Genomic DNA, 22,081 nt, shown 5'->3' with positions numbered 1-22,081 from the left:
TAAAGTGAATGCACTATGTATGTATTCCTTCTACCTAATATAACAATTTATCTGTTACATTTATTTGTTTTAACCCATTAGCCTGAATTTAACGAACCATTTTATACATTACTTTTATCTATTTCAACTAGTACGTTTAGCTAATTTAGACCCATTTGCTTACATGCTCATTATTTTTCACTCACTTTTTTCTAGTCATTATTGTGCAGACATTTCCAGAACATTTTGATTAGTCGTCGCAATCTCGACAAGGCTCTTTTGGGGCATTTGCTGTTATTTAGGCATTATGTTTATACTGTGATAAGGGATTATAGGGTTAGGGTGAGGGCAAAGGGCTAGTTACTGCATTCTGTCCAAGACTGCACTCTCATAACTGTAGCAAGACAAACACACATGTGTGTTGTTCATTCAGAATAATAAAAAAAGTACTCAACACCCTCTCATTAGCTATAGCTGACTGCCTGGCAGGACACTCCATGCTCCATGCTGCACTGATGACTCCCTGGGTGGGAGGAATAGAGGTAACACTCAGATGTAAAGCCACTTAAGTTAATACAGCTGCACAGACACACACAGACGCACGCAGACAAGCAACTCAGCAAGAGTGGTTTTCCTGATTCAGCTTGTAGCATGTCACCCCCCTGCAAGGATAACCTGCTAGTTATTAGCACCACACATACCCACCCACCCACACACAGACACACACACACACACACTAACCTTGGCACATTCAGACATGCATGCAAATTACGGTGTCTCGTAAAAGTATTAACACTCTTACATTGTCACCTTTTATGCTTTTACAACTTTGAATAATTCTGTTCTTTTTCAAAATATCAAAGTAAAAACAAGTCTTTACAAATTAATCTACATTTAATGAATTAGTTAAAACCCCCTTTTAAAAGTAACTCACCTAAACTATTATTGATGCAGCCAGTTGTATTATTTGAAGTCATGTACTGTATAAAGTTAAAGGGAGATCCAATAAATGCATTTCAAGCGATAGGGCCATTTAGACAAAGGTGTATTTATACAGCATTCACTGCTGAATCAGAATCCTACAAAAAAACTACATCACGAAGACAAAAGAACAGTCTAAGCAACTCTGCAACAAAATTAAGGAAAAGCATAAGCATAAAACATGCATACGATAGATGTAAGAAATTTTTAAAGTCATTGAATATTCTTTCGAGTTTAATTTCATTATTTTTCCATACTTTCGATCAAATAGAAGGAATATGATACAGACATAAATTTGGCATCAGTCAATGGGAGATACTGTACAGACAGCAACTGTTGCCCGAGTTCTTCACCGGTCAAAGTTTTATTGGAGAGTGACAAAGACAACAAAGCTCATAATAAATCTTGGACAGAGTTTGCCAGGAGGCCTGTGGAAGCCTCTGAAGTCAACTGGAAGAACGTTCTTGTCTCTGATGAGACCAAATTTGAGCTTTTTGACCATCAGACCAGATGCTGTGTTTGGAGGAAACCGGACACTGCACTTCATCTACGCTATGGTGGGGAAGATGTGGTGACGCTGGTGGCAACATCATGCTGTAGGGATGCGGGCGGCCATGGGAGAAATGGAAAGGTAGAAGATAAAATTGCAAACACGAATAAACAAAAGTATACAGCCAAAGCTACACAAAAATGACTTACATTTGCATTTATAAGTTTATAGCTCCTGTGTGTGATACACGCGTCTCCCCCCTGCACTGAATTTGCCATGGATCTGTTGTTCCTTTATCCAATCACAGAAAAGTGGGATCACATTTACGAGCATGGTTGCCAAGCAACAAGGGAAGAGAGAGATAGAGAAATAGAGAGGGAACTGGTAGCAGAGAAAAAAATAGCTACGTTGTTGCTAAGAGGAAAGGAAAACTCTGAGCAAGATGGTTTAATTTTATTTTACAGACTGCACAACATCCACGGTCACCTGCAGTATATGCATTTGATTTAATACAACCAAACTGGTTTAACTAGGGCTTTGTACTAAGAGAGACCTACACAGACACACAACCAGTCACACTCACATTCACACCTGGGGGCAATTTATCGTCACCGAATAAATAGACATCTGTATCGTGGACTGTGGGAGAAAACCTGCGTGGCCGGAGGAAACCCGCACAAGCACCTGGCTGGGGATTCAAACCAGGGACCTCCTAGCTGTGAGGCAGCAGTGTTAACCTCTAACCATTTGATGCTTTAAATTTGATGCCAGCAACACAAGGGCAACAAAACGCTTTGGAAAGCTAAGAAATTAGATTCATTGGCAACAGGTCAGTATCACAATTGAGTATAAAAAGAGCGAGAGTCATCAGAAAGTAAATGTTAACTCCTTGAGAATAACACTTCGCAAAATAAAAATTGCATAAAATAATCATAAAATACAGTACATAATTTAGTTTTCTCCCAATCCAGAGAAATCTCAAAATATGAACTACTTCTTAGAAATCCTAGCTGCCATGTCCTTCATGCTAATGAGGAAATACACTATCTGATTAAAGCACACAGCATGAGTTCCTTCCATATTTGTGATGGCAGCATTAGTGCTGAATGATGTATACAGGTTTTGGAGCAACTTATGCTGTCATCCAGATGACGTCTTCTTAAGGGAAGGTCACACTCTACATGTAATCCACAAACACGCTGAACTCGTCTGCCTGCAGTCCAGATCGGTCCATCACTGAAAATAATTTGCACATTTTGAAGTGAAATATTTTTCTACATTAAAACAATTGGTCTCATCAGTTCCCGACACAGTGTTGTCAAACTAAAACCGCACTGTGCCACTGTACACAACTTTTTCGAGACATGTTACTGACGTCCCATTTCAAATGTCTTAGTTTCAACCTACGATATGTTGTCTGTGTACTAATTACTATCAAAAACAGGTTTGAGATAACTGTTGTATCATGGCCTTCTATTTCTTATTTTACATTTTGCATTTAAACTTTTTGGAAATGGGTTTTACAAAAGCAGAAAAAGTGCTGTTGGGCAGTAAGGCATTACTTTGACCTCCACAAATATGCTTCATAGAGTAACATAACAGAAAGAACCAGAATTTCTGGTGAGTTCTGGAATCAGTCAGAGGCTGAGCCATTGCACAACCCCACAGGCACCATCCCAAAGACACAATTCAGGCATCACTTGCTAACTTTGGTGTCTTGGGCTTTGACTTCACTTTCTTTAGATTACATTAGATAATTGCAACAACAAAATGAATAAAAAGTAGTCATTTAACAATGTAGCTCTTCGAGTAATTCTACAAGTTACTTCTTGTTTTCTGGACTGCCGTGTGCAGTCACAGTACATTCCTCCAAACCTTAGTCTGGCTGGTTTTTTGCCTCTTCATATTTTGGGGGTATTTAGTTGCCAGATGGTTAAGGTGCATACCACTGAAACCACAGCGTCCACGATTCAGGTCCAAGCCACACTGCTTGTTGTTGTATGTCATACCCTTCTTTGTTTGACCTTGTTCCTTTCCAGGTCAAATGAACACAAAATTAAACCAATAAATACAACTTTCATTTTTATTTCTTTCTATACTTCCATCCTTCCTTTCCACCCTCTCGTTCTCCTGTGTAAGTAGGCCATGGCTGATAGGCCTGTTGTTGTTGTGGAGAGCTACAAAAACAACATTATTGTCTTTAATTAAGCCTTAGCCACAGTGTGCATCTATATTCCCTCCCTGAACCCCCCCACCCTCTTTTCTCTCACTCTCTCGTTCTGACTCTCTCCCTCTTCCATGAAGCTCTTTCTGTCACTCCTCCAGTTCTTCAGTGCTTCCTCTACTCTCATCGTTCAACCCCGAATGCTGCTCTCGTCTTTTCTCTCTAAATTCCCAACACGTTTCTCTCATCAGTCCTATTCCTCATTTGCCCTCCTCCTTCCCTCCATCCATGTCTCCTTCTTTGGCAGCTCTCTAAGTACATTTCCTGATGTCACAGTGCAGTATTGTCCCAGAGGTCAACAACACAAGACATGCTCTGTTGCGCACTCACACACACACACACAAACACATGCCGTGCACTCATTCAATAAGCATGGGAAGCTGAGCTTAATGAGTCTTACTGCTCCAAGGCCAAGTCTTGTTTAATAAGACAAGAGGCTGGAATGAGGGTGGTGTGTGTGTGTGTGTGTGTGTGTGTGTGTGTGTGTGTGTGTGTGTGTGTGTGTGTGTGTGTGTGTGTGTGTGTGTTTCTCAACTTCTCAAATTCTTGTTAGTTTCATCTAGTAATTTGTGCAAAATTTTTCAGAATACTAACAGCAATGCAACTGAACAGTGTTGAGTAGAACTGGACTGGGAAAACTGGTGTGTATGTGTTTGTGTGTGTACGTGTGTGTCTGTGTGTGTGTGTGTGAAAGAGTTCATGTGTTAATCTGCAGTATTAACTTCCATCAGCCAGGCGTGATAACTGGTTTGGCTACTGCTGGCTCAGCTTTGCTCACACACACACACACACACACACAGAAAGACACACAAACATACACACAGTATAAGGATGATAGTATTCAGTTCAGTAAGTCCAGCTTTATTACCAGATAATTATTTATCCTTCCTTTTTGGGCATGATTGCGTTTTTTCACATTTTCATTATTGTGTTTGTCGTGATAGCACAGTTCTGCCTCTGTATGCCTAAGGCTATATGGTAACAGCATCTTTAGTCATATTTTAGCATGTTTATTAAATAATCCTTTCTGCTGTCGTCATGCTTGTTATGTATGTGCTAAATGGCACTGCCTCTGTTGGTACTTTATGATGCACACAGTGTCTGTGTGTGTGAATGCTTCATCGTCCATTCAGTTTTTTTTTTTTTTGTCTGCCCTTTATCCATGTTTTTCTGCTGTGCAACTTTCTCCCTGGATGTGTTTCCATGGCAACAGTGGCACACACTCGCGCGAGCGCACACACACACACACACACACAATTTGTCAGTTTGCTGTGTTCTGTGGATTCTCTGTCTAACCTTTTACTGGTCCACGCATTTTAGTATGTTTCATTAACCGCTATGTTATTTTTGGACAACTTTATTACTTCCAGCTCAAAGTCATCTTATGGGATTTGGTTGAAAGCTCAAATTATAGCTGCTAAGTGGAGCTGTTGTGTATATCAATGTTCTCTCCAAGTTATTCCTTAGTGTCATCATTCTTTTACTTGGTGCTGGATGAAATATATGCTAGAGAGTGACTTGGTGAGAGAGGGACCGAACAGTAAAACAGTCTTTCCCACAGCTACCTGACCTCCTGAAAGCTAAGGAACTGCACACGCTTTCACCTGCTGACTGCACATGTTTGTGTGTGTGTGTGTGTGTGTGTGTGTGTGGGGTTGGCTGGATGAGATTCAGAAACATCAACAGAGAAAGAGAGAGAGAGGCTTTCTGAGCTTCCCTGACTGCATGTGTGTTTCAGTTTTACATTATCTGTCAGAGGTCAGGAGTGTGCAGGGACGCAGACAAGCATACATGATGCCCTGACTTCATTACCCACAATGCTATTTTTAGACCACTGCAGTGTGTGACTCAGCACAGCCAAGCCTAACTGTGGTGTGACAGCACAGCTCTGACAGATTATGTTGCGGCACTTTGTCTTTTAGACAAACTGGTCCATACATGTTGCATCAGAACACCGGGAACTTCTAGAAACAAGGAGCTGTTAAAGTTGCAGTATGAAACTTTTTTTTATTAGAAATGTGCTCTTACACATACCTTAATGTGTATAGGTGTAGTGGGTGCCTCCTATGGCAAAGACTTATTGAACAACATTGGCAGCAGTAGACAGATATTTGCTCTCAAAATTTCAAAAATTGTAATTTGCTAACTATGATTGCAGAGCATTTCGCAGTGTCAATAGCAAAATAGATGTGTTTTAGAGCAGAGAGGAGTGATTCTGAGTCTCTTAGTCATGACCTTAAGTAGCTCTTGTGATGCATTCATGCAGATAGGAGAATGCATGTAACAGTGGACATCATCTGCTTAATGCATTGTTACTCCAAGAATGTATGAAAAGTTTCCTTTGCCTTAATTTTGCCATCTTCTTGGGTTGTTAAGGATCCATGACATCTTGTTGCTGATGTGTATGTACACAAACACACTTGAAGAAGAAATGTTAGTAAGGAAATGAAATCTAGAGTTATGTTTCGTTTTTTAACTCAAAAACCTTTGCTAGAGATGGGTAAGTTCATCAGCTAGCTTTTTTCCAAAAATGGTTTTGAAACCACGAAGATAGAGTTATGTTTCGGTTTTTAACTCAAAAACCTTTGCTAGAGATGGGTAAGTTCATCAGCTAGCTTTTTTCCAAAAATGGTTTTGAAACCACGAAGATAGAGTTATGTTTATGTTAACAAACTACTTTTAGGGAGCACATTTTTTAGAAAGATTATAATAAATTTCAAGTTTGAGACTAATTAGACACTTTGCGGCATATGTTTTTTTAGAGCAAAGAATGAAGCATCTCATCACAGAGAGGTCAGAGGTACCGAGAAATTATATTCACAAAGGGTTAGGAAGTACAGACAACTCAGAAAATCAGCCACTCAGCAGCTAGTGCAGAGACAAGCACCACCACCTCCACTGAAGGAGGGGTTGTCTACGGACAAGATTTTCAGGCCTGCAAGCAGGATTTCAAATGTTGCCTTGACATTAAATCTAGAAATGTATATACTACTGCATTCAAACAGAAATTCTAACTTCAGCATCATTTTTATATTGATGAGAGGGAAAATGTCAGATTAATATCAGGTTGCCAAGGTGCACAAATATAGCTTCAATTGATTTTCCCTTTTTTACTTGCCATGTTAAATATGCTGCCTGCTGATCCTAGTGGTCCTTCTTAAAATATGTCTCAAGAGTGTAGTTAGATACTGATTATGAAACAGAGCCTTTCTACGTACTGTAGTAAAAATGTTGCAACTAAAAGGTAAAGTAACATTTTAATGTTTTGGGAATATCTGGGTTTGGTTGACTTTATACAGAGACACAACTGTGTTAGGATTAGGCACAAAAAATCCAGAGTAAGGTTCAGTTAAAATACATACTCTGAAAACATTAGGTGCATGCACAGCATCTTACGCTGCCGTCAAACCTGGGACATTCTTGTCTCACACCATTCTCAGCCATCCTCTTAATATACGTTGTTATTGCTTTAGGTGTCAAATATTTCTGTTTGACTGACATGTGCATTTATACCATGCAATGGGGAACCTTTGGTGTCCATAGAACTCACCAAAGGACTTGACTTGATGGCTTGCTGGATGTTTTAGATACCTACTGTACCTACCTCCCTACTTTACCCCACTATAAAAGCATTTTATTGCTTTTACCTAATCAGCCACTCAAATAACAGCAGTTCAGTATATTTAGGCATGAAAACATGACAAACATGATTCATCTGTATGGGAAAAGGAAGGTCATTCAAATGATTAAACATGGCTTGTTAGTGCAAGATGGGCTGGTCTTAGTATTTCTATTTTTATAGAGCATGGTGTGAAAAAGTAAAAACATCCAGTCAGCAATAATTCTCTGTGTGAAAAGGCTTTGTCGATGCCAGAGGTCAGAGGACGATGACAGACTGGTTCAAGCTTATAGAAAGAAGACAGTACCTTAATAACAACTTTTGCAAAAGAGCATATCTTGACTTCTTAGGGGCCTCACTAAAATTGGACATTAGACAACTGTAAAAGCTTTTCCTGGTGTGATGAGTCTCAATTTCTGCTTTAACATTTGGTTAGTAGGGTCAGAATATGGTGTTAAAAACATAAAAACATGGATCCATCCTGCCTATCATGTTAATATGGACCACAATAATGAAGGTATCCAGCAACTCACTTAATCTGTGCCGTGAACAATTAAAACTGCACATTAGCAAAAGGCATCATCATTATCTAATACTAACAAAGTCAGACAGCTCACAGAATTGTGTGTTTTTGAAGTGGTTGATACATTTTTACTTCACTTTGTCAGCTTTTGGACTCCATAGATTTCAAGCGTGTTAAGGACAAACACTGGCTACTGGCTGTATAGTGGTCTGTGATTTGTGCTCAGAGTTGAAGGTAACAACAGGTAAAATCGGGTCAGAATTGTTTAGATACAGTACAACTCTATTTACAGTAGAAGCCTTTGCTTTGAAACACACTGGTGAATGGAGACATGGAGCCAGACCTGGGTAAAACCTTTCAGCCCCGTTTGCCTTTTTCAACTTCTCTCTCTTTCCACAGCACAAGCTGGTCTGGCTTTTACTCGCTGTGGTTATTTTTAGCAGCAGAAGGTGTCCTTTGCCAACAACCCTCACAATTTTTGAGTACACTGTATATGCTCTGTCTGGACGCCTTTAGTTGAGCCCAGCTTTGGTCTCTAGGGACAGAGTGTGTGTCTGCATTTTGGGTTTGTATATTTGTGTGTATGTGTGGAGGAGAGATTTAAAGCCTCTGTAATCAAAGCCAGAGAATGTGCATGCTTTCCCAGGCCCAGCTGACTCCACTCTAAACCATTACACCGTGAACACCCTCCATTCTACAGTATCCTGCGTATTAATGGGTCCAAGCAGTTGGACTTTAGCTGATGCGTGTGTACAGTACATCTGTGCACATCTTCTTGGCGGCTAAGAAAGTTGTTTGGCAGTGGATTTCCTCTGTGATGATCAAGTCAGATTTTTGATGTCAAGGTTTCGTGCAAACAGCAGGTGACTCGCTGTAGGCTGCACACTTAGACGGATAATGAGCTTCTTGCTCTTTTCTTGTTGTTGCCACACTACTGTGTAGTGCTGTGCACTGTGTAAAGCCACTGAGGATGGAACTGACTGGCCGTGGAAATCAACCAGACTGGACCAGAACATTGATTGTTCAGGGTCATCACAGTGGACACTCATCTAGGTCACTGAGGACACTGTGATAAGTAGAAGCGGTAAAAGGCAGCAGGGCATACTGCCAAGAATGTGCATGCAAAATGTGAAGGATAGATTATCCAAAAATAAAAGAAAAAAAACATATTTTCACTGCGATAACGTGAAGATGATATTATTTTGTCATTCGGGGCAAATCACACACAGAGCAGGGAAAATGGCTGCAAACAGTAATGAGCTTTGTGAGTCAAACAAAAAGAAACATGTAATTATTTGACAGTAGTGACTAATGCGTTATAACGTTTTAACGTTGACAGCATTTTTCAATTCAGCTGTCATTGCCAGTCTTATCCTCCTGTCACCGTGGCAACCACAGATCGTGTGGAGAGATGTGTTTTGACAGGAAGTGACTTGGCCATGACTGATGTCATTGGTCCAGTGAGGGATCAGAGGTCAATGCTGTGTGCGTGCGTGTGTGTGTGTGTGTATGTGTGAGTGTGTGTGTGTGTGTACAGCACAAGCACATATGTATTTGTTACCTAGTTAGGACCAAAACAAGGCTATTCCTAGACAAGTTGGGACTTTGGGGCAAAGTGAGGAGATTTTGCTGCTCCTAACACATTTCAGTATTAAGACTATGCTTCTTTCACCAATCACAGCCGTCCTTTCTTCATGTTGATGCCTATTTTTTTCCTGCATCCTTATTTACATATACTCGATTACTTGTGTATGGTAATATTTAAATAACCTGAGTGATCAGTGGTCAAACACAAACAGTTAAAGTCATTGGTACTTAAACACCTGATACATATATATTTTATTTATAAGTTGCAGCTGCAGCTTATACTATATATACAGCTGTACCCTATGTAACATTGCAAGGGTGGAGTGGAGAATGGATTCAACTAAATATTAGCAAATTCTGGACGCAAATGGCACTTAAGTGTGAAAACCTGAAAAGAGAATACCTTTCAAACAAGGTAATAATCAGAAATGTATCTCAAACAGCATGGTGTATTTACCCACAACAGACAAAAGCTGAAGATTTTGGAGTGGCCCTCATAGCCCCCTGGCACACGATATATATTTGCAGGCAGATCTTTAAAGAGCTGTGCATGCAACTATTGCAGAGCTGTTAGTACTTTGTACAGAAAAAAAAAGACCATAATGGTTGGTAGCAAACCTTTGCACATGCCATGATACTGTTTTCATTTTATTTTATACATTTTTTTTAGTTCCAAAGTAACTGTGTCTTACAATTTGCTGAGCATATTGTGTTTGTATATTCCATATACATCACCTGTATGTGCTGTATATAAAACATCCATATCGACTGTATGTATCCGTTGTCTTTACTCATCACTCATCCTGTTCAGGGTCACAGTCAGGCTACATGCTGGACAGGTCACCAGTCTATCACAGCGTGTATTTAAAACATGCATTATGTAATTAGCTGTATTGTGTAAACTGCTGTCTCTCCAAAACCCTGCACTGTGATTCCATTTAACACATTTCAGCTTTCTCCTTGATATCAATATGTTCACTTCACCTTTGAATGAGGTTATTTAAAACAGCTACTGTATTAACACTTGGTGTTGTGTCTGTACAATCACATCTCAGGTGTAAGCACAAGATAAACACACTCACTGGGAGCTCATTTAAAATGTATACACTGGCTTTAAACAAACACAAGTCATCAGTTGTAGTCCTGTGAAGCTGCAATATGTTAAGCCCAACATAGAGTTAATGTAGTAAGACTTTTCTAACTTGTAATTGGCTGAGACACATTATTCACATATTTAACTGACAGCCAAATATCGTCTCTCCTAATATTACATGCTCAGCACATTGTTAAGCTACGTTATTGATGGATAAACCTAATCAGCCTTTACACTGTTGCTTCATGTTTTCTCCTCAATACAGATAATTTCAAACCACAGCCTCTTGTGGCTTATTGCTTAAGTATAATGTATCACACACTAATGCATTCCTTCAGCATGCGGTATTGGGGGATTGACCCTGAAATACACTTCAGTGTGTGTAGATGCTGTTGTACACCGCATCAGTGTAGACTGACGGCTTATTTTGGTGAGGGTGACTGGCTGCCTGGTTGTCTGAGAAGCACAATCCCTGTCTTGGTTTCATAGTAAGGGGAGAATCTAGGCCTCATGAATAATTCTGTTTATCTCGCGCTGCTGCTGCTGCAGACCCTGTGCCTCAATTCCCCTCTTTAATCTGTCTCGTCATCACCTCTTTTTGTCTCTCCCCTGGCTGTCTTTCCTAATGTCTAACTCTCTCTTGTCTTCTTATTGTTGCTGTGTCACCACAGAGATGCTTGTGTCACGGGAACAGATGGGCGGTTGCTGCTGCAGACGTCTGTAACCTTGGCAACCGCAGCCTCACCTGCTCTGTCATTAACCCCTTCTCCTTGGTACTGTATGCCACCCAGGAAGCATCTGTGGAAAGACATGAAAATGTGTCTTTGTGCACAATGCTACAAATTGCGCTCTCGTGTTTTGAGGTAGAATTACAGTCTGTGGAATGAAACAAATATACACAAACAGAAGCACATATACACACAAAGTATGATTGTGCTGATGCTGATGTCCTTTAGTATCAACTAGTCTGGTTATCACTGCCATTTATTATAGCTGCTGCACTTGTTTGCATTGCACAGCAAATGGAGAAACAGAGGTTGATGAATCCCCCTGCAAGATCATAGATAACGGTTGCCATGGAGATGCACCAGTGGGAAGGCCACACATGCCCCAGGCAAAGAAACATAGACAACAAGAGCAAGAAAGAGCGAGAGATGCATAGAAACATTAGAGAGCATACTCACTGATATTTGCTCAGAAAGCAGTATAAAACAGTATACAGCAGTGTATATGAGCATGTTGTGTAACGATGAAGTACCTGTACACACCTGAATAAAATGAGCTATGGATGGTGGCATCTGAGCTGTGATGATTCTGTGCTGAAGGTCTCCTTCAAAAACCTGTTTAAGATGTCTAAAACAGCTATTAGAATATCTGTTGATGCACATTCTCTCTGTACAACAGTGTCACTGATGTGCTGCAATAAATCAGCAAGATTGGTCATTTTGTAGCTCCAGCATAGTGTGTGTGGTTTACCAGTTTGCACTTCCCACTCTGTCTGCCCTAAGCTCTTTCCTCATTTCCACAGTAAGCCTGTGTGAGTGAGAAACTGCACACTGGGTCTGTGTTGGATTTTCACTCTGTCCCTCGCTCTTTCTCTCCAGCGCTTCAGACATTTGTTTCCGTAGCAGCAGACAATATGACCTTAGCAACAAACATTCTGATTCTCACCTTAGCAACAGGCCAACATCTCCGCTGTCATGGAAACCGTAACAAACCTGTCAGTTAAGTCAGTTGCTAGGTGACCAGGAAGAAGAATTACTTTGCCATTCACTAACAATTGTGTTATGTTTGGTGCCCAGCTATTTACCCTAATCTAAATGACACCTCTTTTGGCCTGACTCTGGTGACAAAAAGTACAATTAATTTACAGTGATTTATAATGAAATACTGGGATTAGGTAGTGTCGTTTTTCTTTATTGCAGGACTGACATTTAGTACTTTGCATGGGTGGGTTTCCCCATGGGCGTATATCCATACACACATATATTTTTAGCCAGGAAAGTCAGATCCAAAGCTGAAAAGAGAGACCTAGTGAGAGGCTAAGGAAGAAAAAAGGTTAATGTCATGTTTCCCAGGAGGGAGTCCTTTCTTCTCTTTGCAGGACAGACTTTTCATGCTGGTGAGTAGCATTTTATGGATTACAAATGAAACACTTTCAGTATATAGATAAACATTTCGGTTTTCTTGAAATGTATTCCAGATGGCTAACAGTGAAACATCTCAGTGAGGTCCATTGCCATGGCTAGAGGCATTATGTTTTCAGGATGCTGATGAATCCCACTTCTCATGAGGACAGTATCTCTGATGGGATTTGAAATTATTTTGGACTCAAGGATGAACTGATTAGATTTTGGTGGTCAGAGGTCAAGGTCACTGTGACCTTGTATGTGTCTTATTCTTGTAAATGTGATATCACAGGAACACCTCATTACATTTGGCTCAAACATAAGCTTGCACTTATAGATGAACTGATGAGACATTCATGTAGACTCCAATTTTGATGGGTTGGTTTATGCATACAACTGTGATAATTCTTAACAATAATGATAACAATGATACGCTGCATATTATTATTATTTTTTTTTTAAGTATGTTTGCAAGTACAAGTGAAAAAACGCAGTTACCAAAATGCGCATATTACTCTACAGCAAGACACTAAACCCTTAACGGCCCATTCCCCTCCCATGCTGTGCAGTGCCGGTCCAAGGCCGGTAGAAATTGGGGAGGGTTGTGTCAGGAAGGGCATCAGGTTTAAAAACTATGCCAAATCAACATGCGGACCAGGATCTGCTGTGGTGACCCTGAACTCACGGAAAAAGCCGAAAGGACAAAACAATAAGTAAATAAAAACCTACAGTATTAGTTAGCATACAGTCGTCCTTTTTCCAGCAGACATGGAGCGTTATAATTCATTTGGAGACAGCTTTGTAACCACTTGATGAGCTTAATTCCAATAATCATTCAGTCGTTTGTTCACAGCCCACTCCTGAGGAAACATCTGGCTCTATAATTATAACTCCTTATACTTTATGACAGAAACTGTAGTAATTGATGAGTTGGCAGATTTTATTTGTTATTTGTTTCCTCTGTGAATGTACTAGATTGCTTTTTGAATACACACAATCTTTAGAATAAGAACATCAAACTTTCCACTTTGGAGAGCAATGGAAATGTATTATTTATTTATTATACTATTAGCTATGCTTTAGTATGACTTTTAATTCTTCCTACTAAATAATTGCATGTCACTAACCTATTAGTATATGCACATCAAATTTCATTCCCATAACAGTAAGTAATTAGCAAATCAATGGTGTAATTGTACCTCTGGAGTTTGTGAGAAACAGTTGTTTGGACTTTCCAGGCCTCTTTCAGTTCACATAAAGTGCTAAAACATGTTGATTTATATTGAAATTAAATTAACTCTGACTTACAAACACACACACACAATAAATGTATTCCAGATGTGAATAGTGTGTGTTCTGTGCTGCCCCTCATCTTCTTGCTGATGTTGTGTCTGAGGTATGGTAATACCAAAAAAGGGAGGACCATCATAAAGGCAGAGATCACACACACACACACACACACACACACACACACACACACACACACACACACACACACACACACACACACACACACACTTGGCTGTAACTCCACTCCCATGGTTCTCTTTCTCCAACAGTGAGCTCATTAAAATGTGCAAGGCAACCTCTCTTGTCTTTCATGCGTTCTCATCTCTCCTCCATCTCTTCCTGTCTCATTTCTCCTGCTATCTACCTCCTCTTTCAACATAAAATATCACACACGCTCTCTCTTTTTCACTTATGTGTCTTTACGTCACTCTCACCCCACATCAGCTTTGAGATCCACTTATTGATTTGGGATTAGATCACACTGTCAACAAAGAGATTTTAAAAAAAAATGGTTCAATTGCACAACTGATCGACATGCATGGTGTTTGCTTGAAGTGCGTGTGTGTGTGTGTGTGTTTGGGGGAGGGTGGCTTTGCCTTAATGAATGGTTGCTGGGTAGAACAGGAGGCGTCAAGGAAGAATTTGTTAATTATGAATGGAGCACTTCTCCCTAGATGTGAACACACACTATGCATGTGTGCATGGTTTTGCATTTTGTTGAGGGTGTGTAGTAGCCTATGGGTATTTTACCTAGAGGGTTGCTGGTTTAAATCTGCTTACTGGTTGGTGATCGGACCTGGGCAATGCTCGGCCAATTATTGAAGAGGGGATGAATTTTATTAATTCTCTCATAGGAGTTTAAGGTCTTTACCCAACTATACATTAACTCCAAACTTCCCTAAACGCCCTGGTAAATTAAATTCCTCATATTAATTTCATGTAAAATAAAAGAGCAGTTTTAGTTCTATTGTCATATGACATAATCATAAAAAAGCACATGCAAATGATTTATTATATACACAAATGTTTCTGAGTTATGTTGTATAATTAGTATTTACAGTATATCATTTACTCATCCCAATGTCCCTATAGAATTACAGTGTTCAGTGCCAGGTCAGGAAGTCATGTGCCCTGTTTGTATGGGATAATAATGGTGTGGAGGTTGTGGTCATGGTTTGGCATGTAACCCAATCTTACCCAAACCAAGTGTGTTAGAAGTTAGCTTAACCATAGCCTAAACTGGATTTGCTATAGCTATTGCCTTTTCCTAATCTTGACCACAATTTAGAGAGCAGAAATATGTTCTTGCAGAATTGTCCAGTATTGACATTCTTGGCCAGTAATGTCCTGCAGTTTACTCCGATGCACAGCAGGACTTTAAGCCGTTTAGGTTAGTTTTGATCGAGGTTTGACCTTTTAACTGATCAGTAAAATTTAATATATATCTGCAGAATTCGTATTTCATCACAATGCCTACCTAAAAGGCTGGGAACAGGTGTGTGCATAGCAGAGTGTCGCAGAGCAGGGAGAAGTTGGATAATGGAGCAGAGTGGTTCATTTCAAGTCTCATCTTAGTTTGGATTGCAAATTGCAGCATAGCATGAAGCTGTACTTTCAGTCAAACGCTAAACACATCTGCACTTTAGCCGAGGACGGTTAGATTGCCAACATTTGCTAAGGAGCATTACACAAAAGTACATTTGATTTACTAGTAGGACTAGATAAACTGAGGACCTTGGTACAGTGAAGGTCATGAGTTTGTGTCCCCAACCGTGGCCCTAATGTGCAGAGTTCCCTGTCCTTATGTGGGTTTCCTCCAGGTACTCCAATTACCTCACACGGTCTACAGTCGTGTTAGGTTAATTGGTGACTCTAATTTATCCATAGGTGTGAATGTGAGTGTGAATGGTTGTCTGTCTGTGTATGATGTCTCTCTGTGTTGGCCCTTACGTAGACTGGAACCTGTCCAGGGCGTACTCCATCTCTCGATCGCGATCTACCGGCCGATCGCAAAGGTAATGTGGGTAGAACGCATGGAATTAACAAAGTAGGTGTCAGCCCATCATCCTTCCTCACACAGCCAGTCTGACATCTGACTTCTTCTGACACATGGGTCACCGCGCATGCACATGCATACAACGGCGCCAAGTGCTGCAAACACCCAAGCAAGCTAGCGAGATAGTCTCCGGACTATGCATGCATGGCTTTTATTTAGTGCAAGTCATCAGAGTAAGGTAATGACTAAAAGTGTACCGAGTTGTATTGTGCAATATGTAGTTATAAGTTACACCAACATATATTTTTCATATAAAGAATTCTCAATATATTTAATATATATATATATATATATATATATATATAGTATAATATATTTGTATTTTTATAGTGAGTAGATCACAAGCTAAAAAAGTGTGTGCACCCCTGGACTAGATGGACAGTATCAGGAAATCACTAAATGACTTTTAAGTTTTAACCTTTTCGAGCTTTTATTTGACAGCAGAGGATATAAACAGACATAAAACTAAATCAGAGATAGAGAAATATTTACTCCTAACCAAAAATGTTGACGACGTGAAGCTGCTTGGGCCATCACCAAAAAAAAAGTTCCACTTTGTAACATTTTCATTGCATTGGCATCTGTATTTGTCAAGATATTCCACTCTAGACCAAAGTGGTGGACTCCTCCTGCTAGCATGTTGCCAAAACCTAAATTCTGGAGAAAAAAAAAAAAATCTACTCTTTACCAATATAGAATTGTAAAGAGTTCATCCATCCCTTCCTCCATCCAGTAGCCACATGTAGCAGAGCCAATCCTACCTGACACTGGGTGAGAGGTGGGGCAAATCCAAATGAACTGCATTCACTATGCTATAAAAGTCCCAGCTTATTCCTTTTATTCAAACTCTGGGTATTGTCCGTTTAGGATGGAAACATTAATCTGATACATACCTTTTTGAAATAATGCCCTCCCTCTCTCTCTGCGCTTGCTGCGTTTTACCGTGTAAACTCATGTAAGCCAGTGTCTCTTGAGGAAATCCCACTTGGCTGCTGTTTAATCTGAAATTTCCAGGGAGCGACGATGTGTAGGGAGCGATGATTAGGGTTTTATTTAGGCATTTTTGTATTCTATACTTTTTCCTCATTGGCTTTCCACCTGTGCAGCAGCAGCAGCAGCAGCAGCAGCTGCAGCTCTGAGCACCTTGTTTGGAAGTGAGCACCGCCTGCCATCACTTAAACTGACTTTAGCTCTGGGGTCAGCTTTTTTCCACATGGACCAACTCTGCCTTAAAATAGACTGTGTTTACAGTTGCAGGTTACTCACTCACGAAACTGGGGCCCTGAGCGCCGTCCCACAAACACACACACACTCAAGAGACATTACTTTATTTGGGCGAAGCCTGGATTGTGTGTGTAGTATCTACGAGAGGCAGAGCAGTGTCTTGTGTAAATATTGGCTGAATGTAAAAGGTAGTTTTTCATCTGTTTGGAGAAAACTGCACTTTCACCAACACTTCCCTTACGCAGCACATTAATAACTGGGATGTACTGTATATATTGCTTGTGTGAAACATTAACGGGGCTGATTTTAGTAAATATGCAAAGAGACACTTTGGTAGCATCTCTCTGTTTTATCAAATGTTTTATTGAACCTGGTTGTTTTGTGTGTCCAGGGGCAACCAGAGATATTGGTTCAGCTTTGACGAGGATGTGCATGAGGCATCGCAGCATCGAGGCCAAACTCCGCCAGTTCACCAAGTGAGTTATGTCCATTTGTTGTTTTTTTTCTTCCTTCCCACCGTTTCTGTCCTCAGTGACCTTGTTCCTTTCTTTCCTTCCTTCCTTTGCTAACCTCACACTGCAGTCCATCTAGCTTTTTCAGAATCCCTAAAGTCTCGAGTGTGTGTGTCTGCCTAAACTGACCCTGTTTTTCTGGGTAATGTTTGGTGAGGTTTTTTTTTTGTCAGCTGTGTGGTTTCCGTTTGGAAAATTCTTCTGTCTGTACATATTTAAATTACTGTACCATTGGCATGTACCACACAACACTCGAAAACCTTCACAGGAACTCTGTCTTCAACCATTGTTTGAATTTTCCTTCATTCCCATTGCTTGCTAATGACTTTTCCACGGCAAAAACTATTAGGTTGATTGTGATGATGATAATGATGATGATGATCTATGGCAATGACAGAAAACTGAGCCAAACTATTGTGTGTCTGTTCCACTAATCCCATATTTACTGTATGTTTCATCATTTGTATCACACATGTAAGTATGTGTGGACAGGGAGCGGCACATGGAGCAAATTAATATAATGATCTAATTCCACGAACACACCGTAAATTCTTATTTGCAGTGGGGCTTAGTGGTCTGAATCTGACGGTCTCTCTTGTGAAAAACACCACACTATCGAAGTCTTTATCTTAGGACCCATTTTCTATCAAATATAAACCCAGTTGTGTCTACGTTTTCTCATGATTTCTATGTCTTTCTCCTAAATGTCTCTGTACAGTGCTCTGATGGAGAGTTTGATCGCTCCTCTCCAGGACAAGATTGAGGACTGGAAGAAGACAGCCAACCAGCTGGATAAGGATCATGCCAAAGGTATAAAACGAATAACAGGTTGTGTGATGCCAATACGGGAAATGAGTCAGTTATCCTCTTAGCCACCTCCTCAGCATCCCACCTCCACCCCCAAAAGAGGACTGCATTACTCACAAATGGACCACAACATGGCGTCTTCTTTAGCTTAACAACACCAACAACTTAGGACGTCACTTCCTTGACAGTTTATGATTGGCTGATGGATTGGATGCTATTGGGCACCAATGAAATTAGGTGTGATGGCAGCACGAGGCTTAGTCATAGAAATCATGATAGACTATCCAATGCTTTCTCTTTAATCATTTAAGACCTACTGTGCTATTCCATGATGTAATACCGTCACCATATAAACTGCTCCTCCATGCAGGCACACACAAACACACACACACCCTAGAAAAAGCTGCACAAATCTAATATTTAATTCAACCAACAGTTCCGTTCTTGATCTTTCTGTTGATCTTTCTGCTTATGCAGTGCTCTCCACTTCACCCCTCCTCCCTCCTCCATCCCACACACAGTTATTTGGTGTATAAAAGACTGGAAAAAAATACAAATGACAAAATATTCCTTCGAGATGTTTCTTCATCCACTCATTCACTTCCTTCTCAGCTTTTACGTGAGGTCTTTAGTGTCAAAACCACTTTTGATTCCAGCTTTTCAGTTTAAAACTGTCTTAAATCCCAGTATGCATTTTCCAACTAGTTTGTACTCATATCTCCAGACCACAGATAATGTTGGATGGTGATCGAAATCTGCACAGCTTCTAGAAGTGTCAGTACTGGAAATGCAGGATAAAATCTGATCGCCCCGAAGGCTTTACATTCCTGTTACTAAAGGATCTTTGTTTGTCCCATTTCAAGAGTATAAGAGGTCACGCCATGAGATCAAGAAGAAGTCATCTGACACCATGAAACTACAGAAAAAGGCTCGTAAAGGTAACTATCAGCAGTCGAACATCAGAGCTCAGGCCCCTTTCACATCAGACAGAATAGACAGAGGGTCACGCTAAAGGTCAAATGCTTTGCCTTGAACTACTTTATTAGTATTAGTGGTGTTTCTATGTAGCATGTGTGATGTAACAGCGATAACAAAAACTGAACAAAATGTACCAGTGCACAATGACGTCACCATGGTTGCTAGTACTGCCAGTGAAAGGTAAATTAACACCAAAAAACAATAGTCCCCAGGCAAAAAATGGATCAAATGTTGATGTATGGTTTATATCTGAGTAGAGTCCACAGTAACTATGTTATAATACAAGTTCAGAATACAATGATGACACTTTGTGCCAACACACACATGCTTTACAGGAGCCACAGCGTTTTTTTTAGGCCTAGATTTAAATTACTGTAGGTTGATACTCCCATCTAGTGGTAATCTACATAATTGCAGGTCTTTCCTCAACCATCCGGTAAGTCTTCACTCAGTGATTCAGCAACCAGTAATTAGTGATCTCATTCAGTTGCCAGGCAGATGAGTACATGTTATGTACATAGCCTTGTTAGTGTTTTCATTTAAATATAACACATGAATGCAATGAAGTAATTCATCTGTACAACAATAGGAGAACATCTGGTTCAAACTGACAGGAAAACAATCAGGGGTCTTTTGCTGTTATGTTTGCAAGTGTCTGGTTAACCCTGTCAGCGCTGATGGTTAAGGTGGATTTTATTATTTCTGGGTTACGTTTTTGGTTGCAGCTGTGTTATTTTGCTCTAACGTGTGGCATTGCGGCTGTCTGGTGATGGCTTCCTTGTACTAACCTTAACAATGAGTTCTGCTATTTCTCGCCCCTCCCACTCCCGTCTCTCTGTTCTCCCCCACCCCTCTTTCGCTTCCTTTTTGCTGTCTCCCCTTCTCACTGCTACTGTCTTTCTGTCTCTCCCTTCCCTGTGGTGTTTGCCCCCCCCCCCCCCCACACACACACACTCCATAATAGAGATCCAGGGTAAGTATCAACCTGTCACTCACTACATCACTTCTTTTCTCTCTCACATTCTCAACCGGCCGTAATAACTAAGCATGTATGAAGTAGAGGCTCTAACCATTTTTGATACAAGTGTTCGTTGTTCTGTGTGTATATTAGAGGATGGAACACTCATAAAAACTGACTTCGGGCAACAGAAAGATCTGTGTAATTAGCATTGGATTAACCCACCAAGAGTCCCCATATCTGAGCCGCGGGCCCCTATTTCCCCCACGTTCCATGCATGTACTGCAGTATTAGTTTGTGGTACCTATAAACCAATATAACCAACGCATTAAAGCTACTTTCTATCTGTGGATTCAATATCAGGCAACAATGCAGGTGCTGCGGTAAGTCCCCTACTAGTTTAACTAAACTCTGAAACGCATACCTCAGGTCTGCAGAGATCCAGGACCATATTATACCCTAATTAAATGCCATTTAAGTTTAGTTAAGCCCATTACTCTCTTCTGGGTCCATATTCCTGCAATACCACGGAGCAGAAAATCACTCCTAAATTGTTAGAGTGACAAAGTCAAGTTTTGGTTAGAAGAAGGATTAAGCGGAGTTTTTTATTCAACTTAAACTTTTTATTCAACTATAAAGATGGGCCCAGGTCTTCAAAATATTAGTTTTACCTATCTCTTGTATCAATACTAATATTATAGAAGGTTTATAAGTTACGGTTAGATTACAGTCCAAGATGTTCAGATACATGATTATAACAATAATAGCTCAGAAAGCATGAGCTTTGCTGCCATACTGTGGACACCTATCTTCAGTGCACACAGCCGTGCTCCGCTGATTACTTTGATAATGATCTGATAACGTTAGTTCACTGTACGTGCAATGGATTTAATCAAAATATTCCTTTTTTCACATGCACAAAGTGATTCCACATGCCGTGAATCATTTAGTCTAACCTTACCTTTACGTAAACATGTCCTGTCAGGTCTATGTTACTTGATTACAAAGGTCTACATGTACTGTTGTTGTACAAGTCATATTAAATTGTTTATTGTGGAGTTACCACAAACTAATAACCACATGCTACATGACTTCTTGGAAAGCTGTTTGTGATGCTACAAGACCTTAAAGAAGATTCATGTAAGGTTTCGTCCCCTGGTGACAGATCGCCTGCTATAGATTTATAGCTTGAGAAGTTGAGGCTATGCATGATGCAATTAAACGTCTTCATTCTTGACTATACTACTGCTGCTGCTACTACCTTTGCAGTCACAATGCAGGTTTTCATTCTGCTCCCATGGTACATCTGGTCTCTTCTTCTTTCTTTTTTCTGTTACTGCAGAGTCTTTTTTTTTTTTTTTTTTGCATGCTCTAACACTATTTCATGACTTAGTTTCTGTTCATTGCATTTCATTTTTTCTGTTCTGTTAAAAGTAGATAGGATTTAAATTTTCTGCACCGTATTTAGGCACTTATGTTGCACCCTTTGTCTTCATGCAATTCCTGTGCAATTAAAGAAACTTGCATAGGTTTGAGACAGAAACATTACATTGAGTTTGGGCTGACATAGTGGCACAGAGGGAAAAGGTCAGTTAGCAGACAAAGATAGCAGTTAGCTGGTGAACATAGTA

The 22,081-nt window shown here is 40.2% G+C and overlaps 1 protein-coding gene across 3 annotated transcripts in view; it reads left to right on the top strand.

The window, feature by feature from the left end:
• The window catches only part of LOC137110021 (protein MTSS 2-like), a 61,177-nt gene that overhangs the window by 24,903 nt on the left and 14,193 nt on the right, over positions 1–22,081 (top strand). For all 3 annotated transcript variants that reach the window (XM_067494973.1, XM_067494972.1, XM_067494974.1), the window contains exons 4-6: positions 17,587–17,671; positions 18,426–18,517; positions 19,378–19,452. In XM_067494973.1, coding sequence (XP_067351074.1) covers positions 17,587–17,671; positions 18,426–18,517; positions 19,378–19,452 — 252 coding nt within the window. The remainder of the gene's footprint in view (positions 1–17,586; positions 17,672–18,425; positions 18,518–19,377; positions 19,453–22,081) is intronic.

This window comes from Channa argus, chromosome 2, assembly GCF_033026475.1.
Source record: "Channa argus isolate prfri chromosome 2, Channa argus male v1.0, whole genome shotgun sequence".
Lineage (NCBI taxonomy): Eukaryota > Metazoa > Chordata > Actinopteri > Anabantiformes > Channidae > Channa > Channa argus.
The sequence above is the reverse complement of the archived record's forward strand: the minus strand, read 5'-3'. Positions and strand labels throughout refer to the sequence as shown.